Here is a 15,126-nt window from a genome sequence, read left to right as displayed (position 1 = left end):
CTTTTGAACTGTGATGTTGGAGAAGACTCTTGAAAGTCCCTTGGACTGCAAGGCGATCCAACCAGTCCATCCTAACGGAGATCAGTCCTGGGTATTCTTTGAAAGGACTGACGGTAAAGCTGAAACTTCAGTACTTTGGCCACCTCATGAGAACATTTGACTCATTGGAAAAGACTCTGATGCTGGGAGGGAATGGGAGCAGGAGGAGAAGGGGGCGACAGAGGACGAGATGGCTGGATGGCATCACCGACTCGATGGACGTGAGTTTGGGTGAACTCCGGCAGTTGATGATGGACAGGGGGGCCTGGCGTGCTGCAATTCATGGGGTCACAAAGAGTTGGACACGACTGAGCAACTGAACTGAACTGAACTGAACTGAACTGAAAGGCATTTCGGTGGAGAAAGGAGAAGCTTCAGTAAATTGTACCACAACATCCAGATACCTATTGGCAGAGAAGTAAACTTTGATCCATACTTTGCAAGATGTACAAAACATAATCTAAGATAATTTACAGGCCTAGATGTAAAACCTAAAAACATCACAACTCTAGAAGAGCTTGCAGAAGAAGCCTTTGTGACCTCTTAAGGAAATGGAACCGGAAGTACAGGCTGTGAGAGAAAATGCTGACACATTTGCACCTCCGTGTATGAAAGAGATGGCTCGTGGGGACCTGCAGTATCACGCAGGGAGCTCAGCTTGGTGCTCTGTGGTGACTTAGATGCGTGAGACGGAGGGTGGGGGGCCGATGGCGACCTAGGAGGGAAGGAGCATGGGATACGTACGGAATATCCGTATGGGACATAGCCGATTCATCGTGTACAGCAGAAACGAGCACAGCACTGGAAAAAGCAACGACACCCTAACGTTTAAAAAAGGGAGCAGCAGAAATCACAGACTGAGAGAAAATATTGGCGAATCACACGTCTGGTAGAGGGTTTGTAATTGGAATACATAGAGAACTCTCGATGATAGGAAAACCAGCAACCCAAGAAAAACAGGTAGAAGGTTTTCACAGACATTTCGCTGACGAAGACGCACATGAAGAGTCAGTCTCACTAGTTTTTGGAAATGCAAATCAAAACCGCACTGAGACACCACTTCACACCTACTGAGATGGCTGTGATAAGACAGACAATAACAAGTGCTGACAAGAACGTGGAGAAACTGGAACCCTCATGGATCGCTGGTGGAAATGTAGAGTGGTATAGCCACTTTAGAAGACATGTTTCTTAAACAGTTAAATGTAAATTTTGTTTCTGACCTAACACTTCTGCTTCTAGGCATCTACCCAAGAGAATTAAAAATACATGTTTACACAAAAATTATACCTGCATTTTCATGAGAGCATTATTCATTATGGACAAAGAGGGATACAACCCCAAAGCCCACTACTGGCGAATGGAGAGATAAAATGCAGAATCTCATCAGCAGTGAAAAGAAATCGATATTGTCGGAACTTGGATGAACATTGAAAACATACTAACTGAACACAAAAGATGAGATTCTTAGTTTTTATGAACTTTACTTAAAATGAGTGAATTTTATGCCATGTAATTATTGTCTCAATAGAGCTATTCCTTAAAAATGATACACTGTACATTGGTAATCCAGACAGCATAAGATTGCTGAAATAATAGACAAAAAATTCAATAAAGGACTTCACTGGTGGTTAGGTGGTTAAGAATCTGCCTTGCAAGGCAGGGGATGCAGGTTCAATCCCCAAATCCCTGGTTTAGGGGAACCAGGGTCCCACATGCTGTGGAGAAACTAAGCTGGTGAGCCACAACCAGGAAGCCTGTGAGCCACAGCCAGGGAGCCTGTGAGCTACAGCCAGGGAGCCTGTGAGCTACAGCCGGAGAGACTGAGCCACAGCTGCAGAGCCTGTGAGCTACAGCCAGAGAGCCGGTGAGCCACTGCTGGAGAGACTGTGAGCTACAGCTGGAGAGTCTCTGAGCTACAGCTAGAGAGTCTGTGAGCTACAGCTGCAGAGCCGGTGAGCCACAGCCGGAGAGCTGGTGCGCTACAGCCAGGGAGCCCGTGAGCTGCAACGAAGATGCCATGTGATGCAGCAAAGGCCTCGGCAGCCTCGACTGCGGGTCCAGTGCAGCCAAATAAATAAACATTTTAAAAAATTAATGAAACAGAGTAGAGAGCCCAGAGAAAGCCCCACTCAACTGTCATCAACTGATTTTTGGCCAAGGAACAAAGGCAGTTCAATGAGGGAAAGGTAGTCTCTTCAGCAAATGGTGCTGAAAAACAATGGACATCCACATGCTAAATATATGTGTATATATGGACAAAATCCTTGTACCTCTCATAAACATTAACTCACAGTGGATTGCAAACCTAAATCTGAATTCCAAACTAAATGAAACTTCCGGAAGATAACATAGGGGAAAATCTAGGTGACCTTGGATTTAGCAGTGGCACTTTAGAGACTACCCTGAAAACACAATCCATGAAAAAAAGACTGACAGGTTGAACTTTAAGGAAAGTAGCAACTTTTGTTCTGTGAAAGACACTGTTTAGAGAATGAAGTCACAGACAGAAAATATTTGCAAAATAGATATCTGATAAAGGACTTATATTCAAAATATATAAAGAACTCAGAAGTCAACAACAGGAAAACAAACGACTCAATCTTTCTGACAAAATGACAACAGATCTGACCATTTTACCAAAGAAGGTTTACAGGCGGCAAATAAGCATTAAAAATCGATCTTGCGTGTCTCACGTGTCCATAGGAAGCTGCCAATTAAAACAGCAGTGGGACGCCACTGTGCATATCAGGGGCCAGCATTCAAAAGCTGACAACAGCAAATGCTGGCAAGGAAGCTGAGCAATAGGAGCTCTCATTCGTTGCTGGTAGGAATGCGAAATAGCACAGCCACTTTGGAAGACAACTAGTTTAGTAGTTTCTTACGAAGCTAAAAGTAATATTGGTTCTTACAAAGCTATCTGTAAATGAAATAGATTTACTCAGATATTTCTCACCAGCGTGTTCTCACCATACAATCCACCAGTTCCTCTTCCTGGTATTTGCCCAATGGAGTTGAGCACCCAAAATCCTGCACATGAATGTTTATAGCAGCTTTACCCATAGTTCCCCAGACTCGTAAGCAACCGTGATGCCTTGAGACAGATTAATGAATAAACGGAGTATTACTTAACGATAAAAGGAAATTAGCTATTTGCCTACAAAAAGACACGGGGGATCTTAACAGCATGTTTCCAAGTGAACGAAGCCAGTCTGAAAAGTCTACATACTGTATGATTGCAATTATATGATATTCTGGACAAAGCCAAACTGTAGAGACAGTGAAAAGATGAGCGGTTGCTAGGGCTCAGGGAGGCCTAGAGGACCAGAGCCCGTTTTCAGGGCCCTGAATTGGTTTGATGGTATCAGTATTGCCGGGGTCCAGCCCCGGTGGATCCAGGGTGATTCGAAGGTGGGGGGACGGAGTCGACGTCTTTGGAAAAATACATATTTAATCACAGATAGAGAGAGATTAGAAATGGATAGTGTAGTAGGAAGATTAGTGGAGAAAAGGAGGCTGAATAACTTGGATTACGTGGAATAGCATCCATGCTCCAGATGGGAATTCAGCCAGAAAAACCGGGAGCAAGAGAGAAGCGACATGGGGGATCAGTCTTTCCGGAAACTGATCCGATTTCTTTATTTTTGGGTTTGCTTATATACCTTTTGTTACACATAGGGATGAATACAGAGTCGTGCGGGGGTCAGCAGTCCTGACCTTTATCAAAATCAGGTGCTTCACATAAATGTATAAAAAAAAGGTCTTAGGAATATTACATCATCTTCTGGCCATGAGTGAGACCTGCTGACATTTAATGATCCTTTCTTTCTGATAACCAAAAAACTTATTTTTTCCAAGGGTGTTTTTTCTTAAACCAGGCACCACCCTCCAAATAAAGTTACATTCCTATAGGGTGAGGGTGTAGTGAGTTACAATCAAGAAAGGAATTTATTTAACCCAAGGTTAACATGATTAGTCTCAAAGGTCAATACTTATTTCTCCTATATGCTTAAAGGTTAATACTTATTTCTCCTATATGTTAGTTATATTCATTATAAGTGTAGGGAACATGGAGATTTAGCAGCAAACATCAGCCCAACAAATGAAAATCCTTTCACCAATGCTCCCCTTAAGATCTATTTAGTCTTAAGATATGATAAAGCTACATTTTTACATAGCAAGGACACAGTGATATATAAGAAAGTACAGTGATCTATTACAAAAGAGAAAATCCATTAACTCAAAAAGTCTAGTATTGCTAACATCAAAAACTACCATATTTCCTTTGCTATATTCCAAATACATTGATTAATATATTCCCAGGTGCCTAAGGATATGGAGGCCTGGCGGCAGTCATTGACTCAACAAGAAGAAAAAGTCCTATGCTAATTAAGACTCTCAAAATACTCCAAAACTCTCTGTGCTGTTTATGGTTGAGAGGTAGTAAACAATCATGTGCCTAGTGGCGGCAGTAAGGATAATCCTGTCACACAAGCTAGTCTGTCAGCAGAGAGGTTTGACCTGAGATATCCTTGTCCCACCCAGAGCAGGGAATTAGCAGTAATTATTGACACAACAAATGAAGAGACCCTTCACCAATATAATTCCTAACCAACTATACTAATAATTTCTAACTCCCCAAAAGAATTTGCCTTTAGTAAGTCTAAAACATCTCATGCCTCTCAGATTGGGAGGCTGTAAACAATCACATGTGGCCGGACGAACCTATACAGGCGGGCTAGATAACCTTCAGAGGAGTCCGTAAGCTGAAACACTCTTGTCACGCCCAGGAATTTTTATCGCCTTGGGGCTGCACGTTTACTCCTTCTCAGAGAGAAACGGTTATGGGGGAGAGCCCCCCGTAAAGTCAGAGGTGTAGGTGAGAGCGTAAAACAGACTCTGGTTTTGGGGTTAGATGCTCGGGAACGGGGTTTCCTGAGGCTTGATCACGCCTTTGCGTATGCCAAGCCTCCTTCCTCATGACCTTTGCCATGGGCGGAGTTCCTCACGCTGGCCCCCGGCACAGTATGATACTGTGATTGTGGAAACACGATGCTCTGTTTGCTAAAACTCATAGACCCGCACAACGCAAAGAGTGAACCCCAATGTAAACGATGGACTTCGGTTAATAAAAAATAAATGAAGCACCAGAAATCAGGGTGAAACACTGCGCAGCGTCTAACGTGCCGATTCCACCTCAGTCAGTCTTTGTTGGCCTGTGCCAAATCTTTGGCTGGTCCACACCTTCTGTGACAAAGTCGTCACCCCTAAGCTCCCAGGCAGGCCGCCCTGAGTGTCGGCTCCCTGCGGATGGAAGTGCTTTTTCTCCTTCCCGTGGAGCACAGCGTCTCCCGTCACCTTCCACAGCCCGGGGACTGCGGTCGTTTGTTAAGGGCAGTTGGGAGGGGGCCGTTCTCACAGTGATGCGCAGGGGCTCTGGGTCACTCGCTGCCCTTGGGCTCGTCTGGTCCCCTCTCTGCAGTGGTCCCTACTCTGAAAGTCAGCAGCTCCCTTAGTAGGTAGGAGGAGGAGCTTTGGAGGCTGAAGACCCGGGTTCTGACCTCTGTTGTGCTGTGAACTGCCTGTCAGGTTTGGGGCAAGTCTCCTACTGTCCCTCGATGGTTCTCAGCTTCTTCATCTATGAAATGAGAGCGTTTGCCAGGAAGCCTCTCCGGCCCCTTCCGGTTGCAGGTCCTGGCTCTGTCAGTGTGGACGCGTCTCTCACACTCCTGCAGGGAGGGGCACGTGTGCACGGTGTGTGTCTCCCCGTACCCCAGGGTGCTCGGCGCAGCGCACACCCTCCCCGCGGGGCTCCCCCTCTGCCTCCACTTGCAGGCGGAGACCCGGCCCAGGACAGCGGCTGAGTTTGGTGCTGGGTTCAGGCAACAGCTGCTCCTCTCGGCATCGTCATTTTCCAGCCTTTCATGCTTTCCTAACCCATCGCAGGCCTGAACTCTCTCTTGGCACGGAGTATCTCCTCTATCTCCAAAGAAGGGCCCACACTGCAGGGTTCTGGGTGTTTTCTTGGCCTGGAACTGAGAGCTGGTCTGGAGTGTTGTTACTGCAGAAACCTAGGCTGAGAGTTGGCAGATTCTCCTGGTGACTGACTCCTGGCTCCTGAGTGCATTTAGAAATGCTTTATATTCAATCGCTTAAGCGTACATTGTGGAAGATACGAGGTGTTCTTTCCCTTGCTTTGTGCTGTTCGCCTAGCTGTTTGCTTGTTGCTTTGTAGCTCGGTTGTGACCCCGTGGGCTGTAGCCCGCCAGGCTCTTCTGTCCGCTGGGACATCCCAGGCAAGAACACTGGAGTGGGTCGCTGTGCTCTCCTCTAGGGGATCTTCCCAACCCAGGGGTCGAACCCATGTCTCCGGCTTGGCGGGTGGATTCTTTACTGCTGAGCCACCTCAGAAGCCCTAGCCTCGCTGTACTTACTTACAGAATTCTTTGAGGATCTTGGGGCACGGTTGCATGAGAAGCTCTGTTAGGTCTGAATGGGATCCTGGTGAAGTACCTGATCAAATTCTCAACCTGGATGTCAGCGTGAAATGGTGCCTTCTGTATACTGAGGGGCCTCTTTGATCCATAACCTCTGGATTTTCTTTCTGGTGTTCTGTTTTGATGTTCCATTTTGTCCTTAGAGAGGACAGAGAATCTGCTTCGCCCATAGTATCTGGCTCTCTGCTGCTGCTGCTGCTGCTAAGTCCCTTCAGTCATGTCCGCCTCTGTGCGACCCCCTAGAGTATACTAAAAAATTTAGTCCCGTAAAAAACAACTCACCCAGTTTTTGTATGTTGATTTCTTTTAGGACTCTGTTTAGAGAAGTTGCCTATTTCTTCTTCTACCAGCAGTCTCCGCGTGGACCGGGAGCAGGACATCATCACCTGCTATGAGAAGGCGGGGGACATTGCCCTCCTGTACCTCCAGGAGATAGAAAGGGTGAGTGAGGATCCTGTGTTTGTTCAGTTGGTAATATTTTAAAATTTCAAACCACATCATACAGAACTGTGACCAACCTCTGGAAGCCTTCAACTTGTCTGTCTCTGTCTGCAAAGCTTTGCTTATGTTCTTAAACACTAAGGAGAATACGCTGGTGAGTGTGGCTCCTTGTGAAAATAGACAGGTCAGTGTTTGGGAAGCATTTTAACATCCTCTGAACAGAAATGACAGTATACATCTATGTATGCCCTCAGTGCCCTGAAGCTGGCTGATCATCCCTGTTCTCTTAGGCAAAACAGGTTGAGCTGTGTTTGTACGTACACGGACTATGTTCATGGACTGTGTACCAACACAGAGTACATCTGGGGTTTGGGAGGCTCAGTGGTCATGCCAGAGGTCTGTGGGGACTCTCCACCAACCTGGGAGCAGGTGGTGGATCCCCAGGTCATCTGGGATGGGTTACTCCCCACAGTCAGTGGTTCACTGATGAGGTGGAGAATGAAACCAACAGCTGATCAGAAGGCCACGTGAGCAGAAAACACGTGAGCAGAGAGCATGTGAGCAGGGGGCCTCGTGAGCAGAGAACACGTGAGAAAGGGGCCCTGAGCACACACCCTCAGGCCGAGGAAGCTGAAGGCTGGCTGAGGCTGGCGAGGCGTGGGCAGCTTCTGTTCAGAAGGATCCCTGTCTTTTAGCTCTGCCCTTTGTGGTTACTCCGTCACTTCTCAGCCTCGACTTCCCATCTGGAAAAGGAGCAAGATAATGGGTGTCCACCGCACGGAGTTCCTGTGGGGACTGTAAAAGGCCGTGTCAATAAAGACACTTAGCCCAGATGCAGGGACGTATCCCATTCCTGCAAAAATGGCACATTTTACCAAGAGCAGCGGTTCCTAGCCACGTCTGGCCCTCCCAGCGTTTCCTGGCATTCTTACCACGGCTCGATCCTGATATATCCCCCTTCAGACTCAGAAGTGTTTCCTGCGAGATTGTTTGAAGTGACTAGAAATTCTGGGAGACTCTGGGTTTGGTCAGAGTCTTGTTTCCCACCCATTTATGGTCTCTCTGTCTGCTTAAGGGTTAGAATGTTAGTCGCTCAGTCGTGTCCGACTCTTTCTGACCCCATGGACTGTGGCCCGCCAGGCTCCTCTGTCCATGGAATTCTCTGGGCAAGAGTATTGGAGAGAGTTGCCATTTCCTTCTCCAGGGGATCCTCCCGACCCAGGGATCAAGCCCAGGTCTGGCAGGTTCTTAACCGTCTGAGCCCCCAGGGATCAGGATAGAGAAGGACTACCAAGGTCTTGATAGCTTTTGTTCTTTTGTAAATGTACAGACTGGAAGTAATTTCCTTTCTGTAATGTGTTGATGTGTGTGGTGAGGATCAGAATTACCTTTCAGGATCAGGCACGGTGAGAGCTTCAGAGAAGCGGGGGCAAGGGCCGAGGGAGAGGTGTCTGGCCTGGCCCACACCGGGATGGAGTATAAACCGTAGTTCACGATTCCAGGAATTCAGGAGGATACTTGGCTGTCTTGCCAAGATGCTGTTCTGTCAGAAGTCTGCGTGAGAAAGGGATTAGTTGTTCAGAATTTATGATACAATCTTTAGAGAAATGATCGTGCAGCTTGCTTCTAACATCCACACGACTTTCACCGTCCGCCTCCCTGATAGCCAGTTCCTGGCAGCAGAGACGCTGGCTGGCCCCAGCCAAGTGGTTCTCATGGACCTGCACAGTCCTTGATACTCGTGGACCCTTATTTTGTACTTCACTCCTGTTGTCAAGGTACGGCCACCTCCTCCCGGCTTGGAGAAAGGAGGTTCATCTGTGTGTCTTTAGTGACGTGGGGATTGGCAGATCTGGGTGTACTGCCTCCTGTATTCATTTGGAACCACCTGTTCACCACTGGGTTCTTTAGCCCGACCATCAGGGAGGTTTATATAATCCTTGCTGTTGTTCAGTCATTAAGTTTTGTCTGACTCTTCGCAACCAATGGACGGCAGCCAGGCTTCCCTGTCCTTCACCATCTCCCAGAGCTTGCTCAAACTCAGGCCCGTTGAGTTTGTGATGCCATCCAACCATCTCATCCTCTATCATCCCCTTCTCCTCCCGCCTTCAATCTTGCTCAGCATCAGGGTCTTTTCCAGTGAGTCAGTTTTTTGCATCAGGTAGCCAGAGTATTGGAGCTTCAGCTTCAGCATTAGTCCTTCCAAGGAATATTCAGGACTGATTTCCTTTAGGGTGGACTGGCTGGATCTCCTTGCAGTCCAAGGGACCCTCGAGAGTCTTCTCTAGCACCACTGTTCAAAGCATCGATTCTTTGGCGCTCAGCCTTCTTCATGGTCCGACTCTCACATCCATACATGACCCCTGGAAAAGCCATAGCTTTGACTGGACAAACTTTTGTTGGCAGTAATGTCTCTGCTTTTTATTATGCTGTCTAAGTTGGTCATAGCTTTTCTTCCAAGGAGCAAGTGTCTTTTCATTTCATGGCTGCAGTCACCATCTGCAGTGATTCTGGAGCCCAAAAATAAAGTCTGTCACTGTTTCCACTGTTTTCCCATCTATTTGCCATGAAGTGATGGGACAGGATGTCATGATCTTCATTTTTTGAATTTTGAGTTTTAAGCCAACTTCTTCACTTTCCTCTTTCACTTTCATCAAGAGACTCTTTAGTTCCTCTTCCATATAATTGTAGGATTTAAAATAAATATTTTTCACGATTTTGAGAAAAGAGTGATCACAGGATGTTAGACTGTGAGAAGAAGATGGAGGCCCAGAAACAGAGAGCCCAAGGACACACAGGAAGTTGGGGCCAAAGCTTAGATCAGAACTCAGCCCTTCTGACACCTAGTTCGTCATCGCCTCATTATCCCGGCCTGCTGCCCATAAACGTGGATGCTCTGGTTCTTACAGCCTTATATATAGAAAGTGCTCAGTAAGTATTTGACCGAGCAAGCCATGCTCTTAGGAGCATGGGGGAAGCGGCATCACTTGGCTCAGGGTTCAGTTTCAGGGTATGTTGGTGACGTCCCCATTTCTGACTCTGATTTTCCAGGATGCGTTTTCTTTCATCAGATGCCACTTTGGGCCACCCCAGACCCAGGAAGCTGCAATATTAGCAATGAGAGAGGCTGAATGAATCAGACATCTGTTTTGACTGTGGTAGGTGCTCAGAAAGTATCTGTGATTAATGAGGAATCTGGAGGAAAGATGACCTTCCGTAAGTGGCCACTGGGGCTTGGGGAATGTTCAAGAGCTTTTTTGAGGCAAGACAATGGGTGCTCTGCAGAAGCTGCCCGTTTGACCTTTTTTTAAACTTAAATAAATTTTAAGAATTAGGCTAAATCGGAAATAAATGTTAGGAAGAAAAATCTGAAAGAAGTGAAAGACTGGGGCCAGCTAGGCAAACGGTGCTTTACTTTTCTGGGTGGGTGACCCTTTCAGGTAGGAAACCCCACGTGCACCGTTCCCGTGCTAGTTCTGCTGGGCAGGGGCAGTCTTGCAGTGGCTTCCCCCTCATTTCCCAGCCATTCCATAGCGAAGCAACTTCTGTGTGCCAGAACCTCTGGGCATTTTATTTATTAGTGTTGGCTCTTAATATCACTCACTAGCAAGGATAAGCCTGGAGGAGAACATTTGAGGACAAATTGGAATGTTGTGGAAAATGGTTCTTCATAATCTAGAGCCGCCGATTTGCGGTTCTGACACAGCCTCATTCCGAGTTTTTCTGAAAGCGGGTGTGTTCAGTGATGTTAGCCTTGTCTGCTTCCTGAAGGGCAGAGGCTCTTTGCACAGGGCTGGCCCCCTCCCCGCTGGTGGCTGACTTGTGCTGTGACGAGCAGCAGGGCGGAGGGCACTGACCGGCCCGGCCTGGAATCCTGGCCTGGCCACCCCGGAGCTGCGGGGTCCCGGGGAAGCTACTCAGCCTCGCTGTGCTGCCCTCGAATCCTCAGCTGTCAAAGTAGCGGTCAGAATCGCTCTGCGGCTGCCGTGCGCGGGAGCCGGGTCAGCTCGCGTGCGTCCCAGGGCTGGTTGGTTGTTTCTTTAGTCACTAAGTCGTGTCTGGCTCTTCTGCGACCCTGGGGACTCTAGCCTGCCAGGCTCCTCTGTCCACGGGATTTCCCAGGCAAGGACACTGGAGGGGCTGTATCCTTTTGTCCTCTAGGGGATCTTCCCGACTCAGGGATAGAACGTCTGTCTCCTGTATTGGCAGGTGGATTCTTTACCCCTGAGCTGCCAGGGAAGCCCAGTCAATGTCTGTTTTGTTGGCTTTATCTGTTCCTGTCCCCTGGCAGCGGAGTCTTTCCCAACCCTCGAAGATTTCAGATATTTACGTAGAAACATAGAGTATTTTAAAAATGCTGTTTTATGTAAAATGTTCAATAATTTCAGTTCAGTTCAGTCGCTCAGTTGTGTCCGACTCTTTGCGACCCCATGAATCGAAGCACGCCAGGCCTCCCTGTCCATCACCAACTCCCGGAGTTCGCTCAGACTCACGTCCATTGAGTCCGTGATGCCATCCAGCCATCTCATCCTCGGTCGTCCCCTTCTCCTCCTGCCCCCAATCCCTCCCGGCATCAGGTCTTTTCCAATGAGTCAACTCTTTGCATGAGGTGGCCAAAGTACTGGAGTTTCAGCTTTAGCATCATTCCTTCCAAAGAAATCCCAGGGCTGTTCTCCTTTAGAATGGACTGGTTGGATCTCCTTGCAGTCCAAGGGACTCTTCAAGAGTCTTCTCCAACACCACAGTTCAAAAGCATCAATTCTTCAGCGCTCAGCCTTCTTCACAGTCCAACTCTCACATCCATACATGACCACTGGAAAACCATAGCCTTGACTAGATGGACCTTAGTCGGCAAAGTAATGTCTCTGCTTTTGAATATACTATCTAGGTTGGTCATAACTTTCCTTCCAAGGAGTAAGCGTCTTTTAATTTCATGGCTGCAGTCACCATCTGCAGTGATTTTGGAGCCCAAAATAAAATCAGCCACTGTTTCCCCTGTTTCCCCATCCATTTCCCATGAAGTGATGGGACTGGATGCCATGATCTTCGTTTTCTGAATGTTGAGCTTTAAGCCAACTTTTTCACTCTCCTCTTTCACTTTCATCAGGAGGCTTTTTAGCTCCTCTTCACTTTCTGCCATAAGGGTGGTGTCATCTGCATATCTGAGGTTATTGATATTTCTCCCGGCAATATTGATTCCAGCTTGTGTTTCTTCCAGTCCAGTGTTTCTCATGATGCACTCTGCATAGAAGTTAAATAAGCAGGGTGACAATATACAGCCTTGACGTACTTCTTTTCCTATTTGGAACCAGTCTGTTGTTCCATGTCCAGTTCTAACTGTTGCTTCTTGACCTGCATACAGATTTCTCAAGAGGCAGGTTGGTAGGTGGTCTGGTATTCCCATCTCTGGAAGAATTTTCCACAGTTGATTGTGATCCACACAGTCAAAGGCTTTGGCATAGTCAATAAAGCAGAAATAGATGTTTTTCTGGAACTCTCTTGCTTTTTCTGTGATCCAGCGGATGTTGGCAATTTGATCTCTGGTTCCTCTGCCTTTTCTAAAACCAGCTTGAACATCAGGGAGTTCACGGTTCACGTATTGCTGAAGCCTGGCTTGGAGAATTTTGAGCATTACTTTACTACCATGTGAGATGAGTACAATTGTGCGGTAGTTTGAGCATTCTTTGGCATTGCCTTTCTTTGGGATTGGAATGAAAACTGACCTTTTGCAGCCCTGTGGCCACTGCTGAGTTTTCCAAACTTGCTGGCTTATTAAGTACAGCACTTTCACAGCATCATCTTTCAGGATTTGTTTGTTTGGTTTTTTTTTTAAATTTTTTAGTTTTTTATTTTTTAAATTTTAAAATCTTTAATTCTTACATGCGTTCCCAAACATGAACCCCCCTCCCACCTCCCTCCCCATAACATCTCTCTGGGTCATCCCCATGCACCAGCCCCAAGCATGCTGTATCCTGCGTCAGACATAGACTGGCGATTCAATTCTTACATGATAGTATACAAGCTCCACTGGAATTCCATCACCTCCACTAGCTTTGTTCGTAGTGATGCTTTCTAAGGCCCACTTGACTTCACATTCCAGGATGTCTGGCTCTAGGTGAGTGATCACACCATCATGATCATCTGAGTTGTGAAGATCCTTTTTGTACGGTTCTTCTGTGTATTCTTGCCACCTCTTCTTAATATCTTCTGCTTCTGTTAGGTCCAGACCATTTCTGTCCTTTATCGAGCCCATCTTTGCATGAAATGTTCCGTTGGTATCTCTGATTTTCTTGAAGAGATCTCTAGTCTTCCCCATTCTCTTGTTTTCCTCTGTTTCTTTGCATTGATCGCTGAAGAAGGCTTTCTTATCTCTTCTTGCTATTCTCTGGAACTCTGCATTCAGATGCTTATATCTTTCCTTTTCTCCTTTGCTTTTCACTTCTCTTCTTTTCAGAGCTATTTGTAAGGTCTCCCCAGACAGCCATTTGGCTTTTTTGCATTTCTTTTCCATGGGGATGGTCTTGATCCCTGTCTCCTGTACAATGCCACGAACCTCTGTCCATAGTTCTTCAGGCACTCTGTCTATCAGATCTAGGCCCTTAAATCTATTTCTCACTTCCACTGTATAATCATAAGGGATTTGATTTAGGTCATACCTGAGTGGTCTAGCGGTTTTCCCTACTTTCTTCAATTTGAGTCTGAATTTGGTAATAAGGAGTTCATACTTATTGAGTAATTTTTTCAGAAGCTGATTTTGTGTTTTTTGTCTGGAAGCTAATGTACAGCATCTTGCCTGGAGTCCCCATCATAGCTCGGTTCTGAATCTCTGTTCACCTGGCCCTTTGATCTTAGCCCAGTCGTTTATATCTGTGAGCTTCAGCTTTCCACCCTCATGGCAGGGTTAATACCGCCTGCCTTGTCTGGGGGGAAAGCCAGCGGGCCTCCAGTGCCTTCCACCAGTGTGACAGGGCTCTGCACCAAGGAGCCACCCTGCTTGTTCCAAGCGTGGAGAAGGGGCCGCAGGAGCCCGGCGAGCCTTTGGGCCACGCACGGAGTGTTTGTTCAGAGTCGCCCCTGCCGCGTCACGGAGACATCCGCTAATAATCTTCTCCGCCGGTTTGTTCTCCAAAGGGGAATACAAGATCCCTTCAGGATTATGCATCTAGAATAACTGAATCAAATGAATCGAATTAGGATCGTTGGAAATGACATGGAGTAGCCCTGATTAGTCTACCTTCAGATGGTGGCATTAGGCAACAGTAAATGAACTTAGCTGCCTCTCGGGGTGCCGTGACAGGAATAAAGATGACTTCTCCCTCGCCCCCCGTTCATACCACGAGCCCTGCTTGCGGCCGGGGAATCAGCTGCCTGGCCTCGGCGGGCGTCGGCGGCCGGGGCTGGCTTTCTTGAGCAGGCGCTGTGCCCGGGTGGAACTTGACCTGCCGACACCCCGCTTTAGGAAAGCAGGCCAGGCTGTTAGGGGACACCCACAGACCCCTTCATGGGCCGTTGCAGCCCCGGCGTCTGGAGAGGCAGCAGCCGGCGCGGGGACGTGGCGGCCCGGCGGAAGCCCTCTGCCCCTCGGGGTCGTGGCCTGGCCTCGCGGCCGCCCCGGCTGGTCCGGGCCTCGCTGCGGGAGGGCGCAGTGACGGGGGGCGGCGGGGCCGCCGCTGGGCTGGGCGAGGGCCGCCGTGCGTCTGGAAGTGAAGCGGCCGTCGGGGAGAAGGCCTCGGGGGCGCTGACGGCAAGGCAGGGGCTGGCGCGGGCCGCCCGGCCGCGCCCCGGCCTCTCCCTCTCGCGCCGGCTCCCTGCAGCCTGAGCAGGCTTCACGGGGCGCACCTAAGCAAAGCTCTTCCGCAAGGAAAGGCCGGGTGGCCGCCGGGATGCTGTTCTGGCGCGGAGCCGGCCGCCTCCCTGGCGGGGAAAGGCGGCGGAGGCACGCCTCAGCCTGGAAGCCAGGAAAGAGCGGAGCTGGTTGTGCCTCTATACGCGCTTGTCAGTCGGCCTCATGATTTTATAGCGCTAAAGCGTTCTGTGTCTGTCTTTTTCCAGCAACATTATGTCCAGACTTCAAGAGGGGTGCTCCCTAGCCATCCAGTGGTGAAGACTTCCAAGGAAGGGGGCGCAGGTTTGATCCGGGCTTGGGGGG

The 15,126-nt window shown here is 48.2% G+C and overlaps 1 protein-coding gene across 15 annotated transcripts in view; it reads left to right on the top strand.

The window, feature by feature from the left end:
* Window positions 1-15,126, top strand: part of TTC7B (tetratricopeptide repeat domain 7B) — a 271,518-nt gene that overhangs the window by 66,839 nt on the left and 189,553 nt on the right. For 14 of the 15 annotated variants that reach the window (XM_060418491.1, XM_060418490.1, XM_060418489.1 and 11 more), the window contains one exon: window positions 6,847-6,977. In XM_060418491.1, the coding sequence (XP_060274474.1) occupies window positions 6,847-6,977 (131 nt within the window). Of the gene's footprint in view, window positions 1-6,846; window positions 6,978-15,126 lie in introns of those variants that run through there. The other variant, XM_042252867.2, reaches the window with a different exon arrangement.

The sequence above is a fragment of the Ovis aries genome, chromosome 7, assembly GCF_016772045.2.
Source record: "Ovis aries strain OAR_USU_Benz2616 breed Rambouillet chromosome 7, ARS-UI_Ramb_v3.0, whole genome shotgun sequence".
Lineage (NCBI taxonomy): Eukaryota > Metazoa > Chordata > Mammalia > Artiodactyla > Bovidae > Ovis > Ovis aries.
The sequence above is the reverse complement of the archived record's forward strand: the minus strand, read 5'-3'. Positions and strand labels throughout refer to the sequence as shown.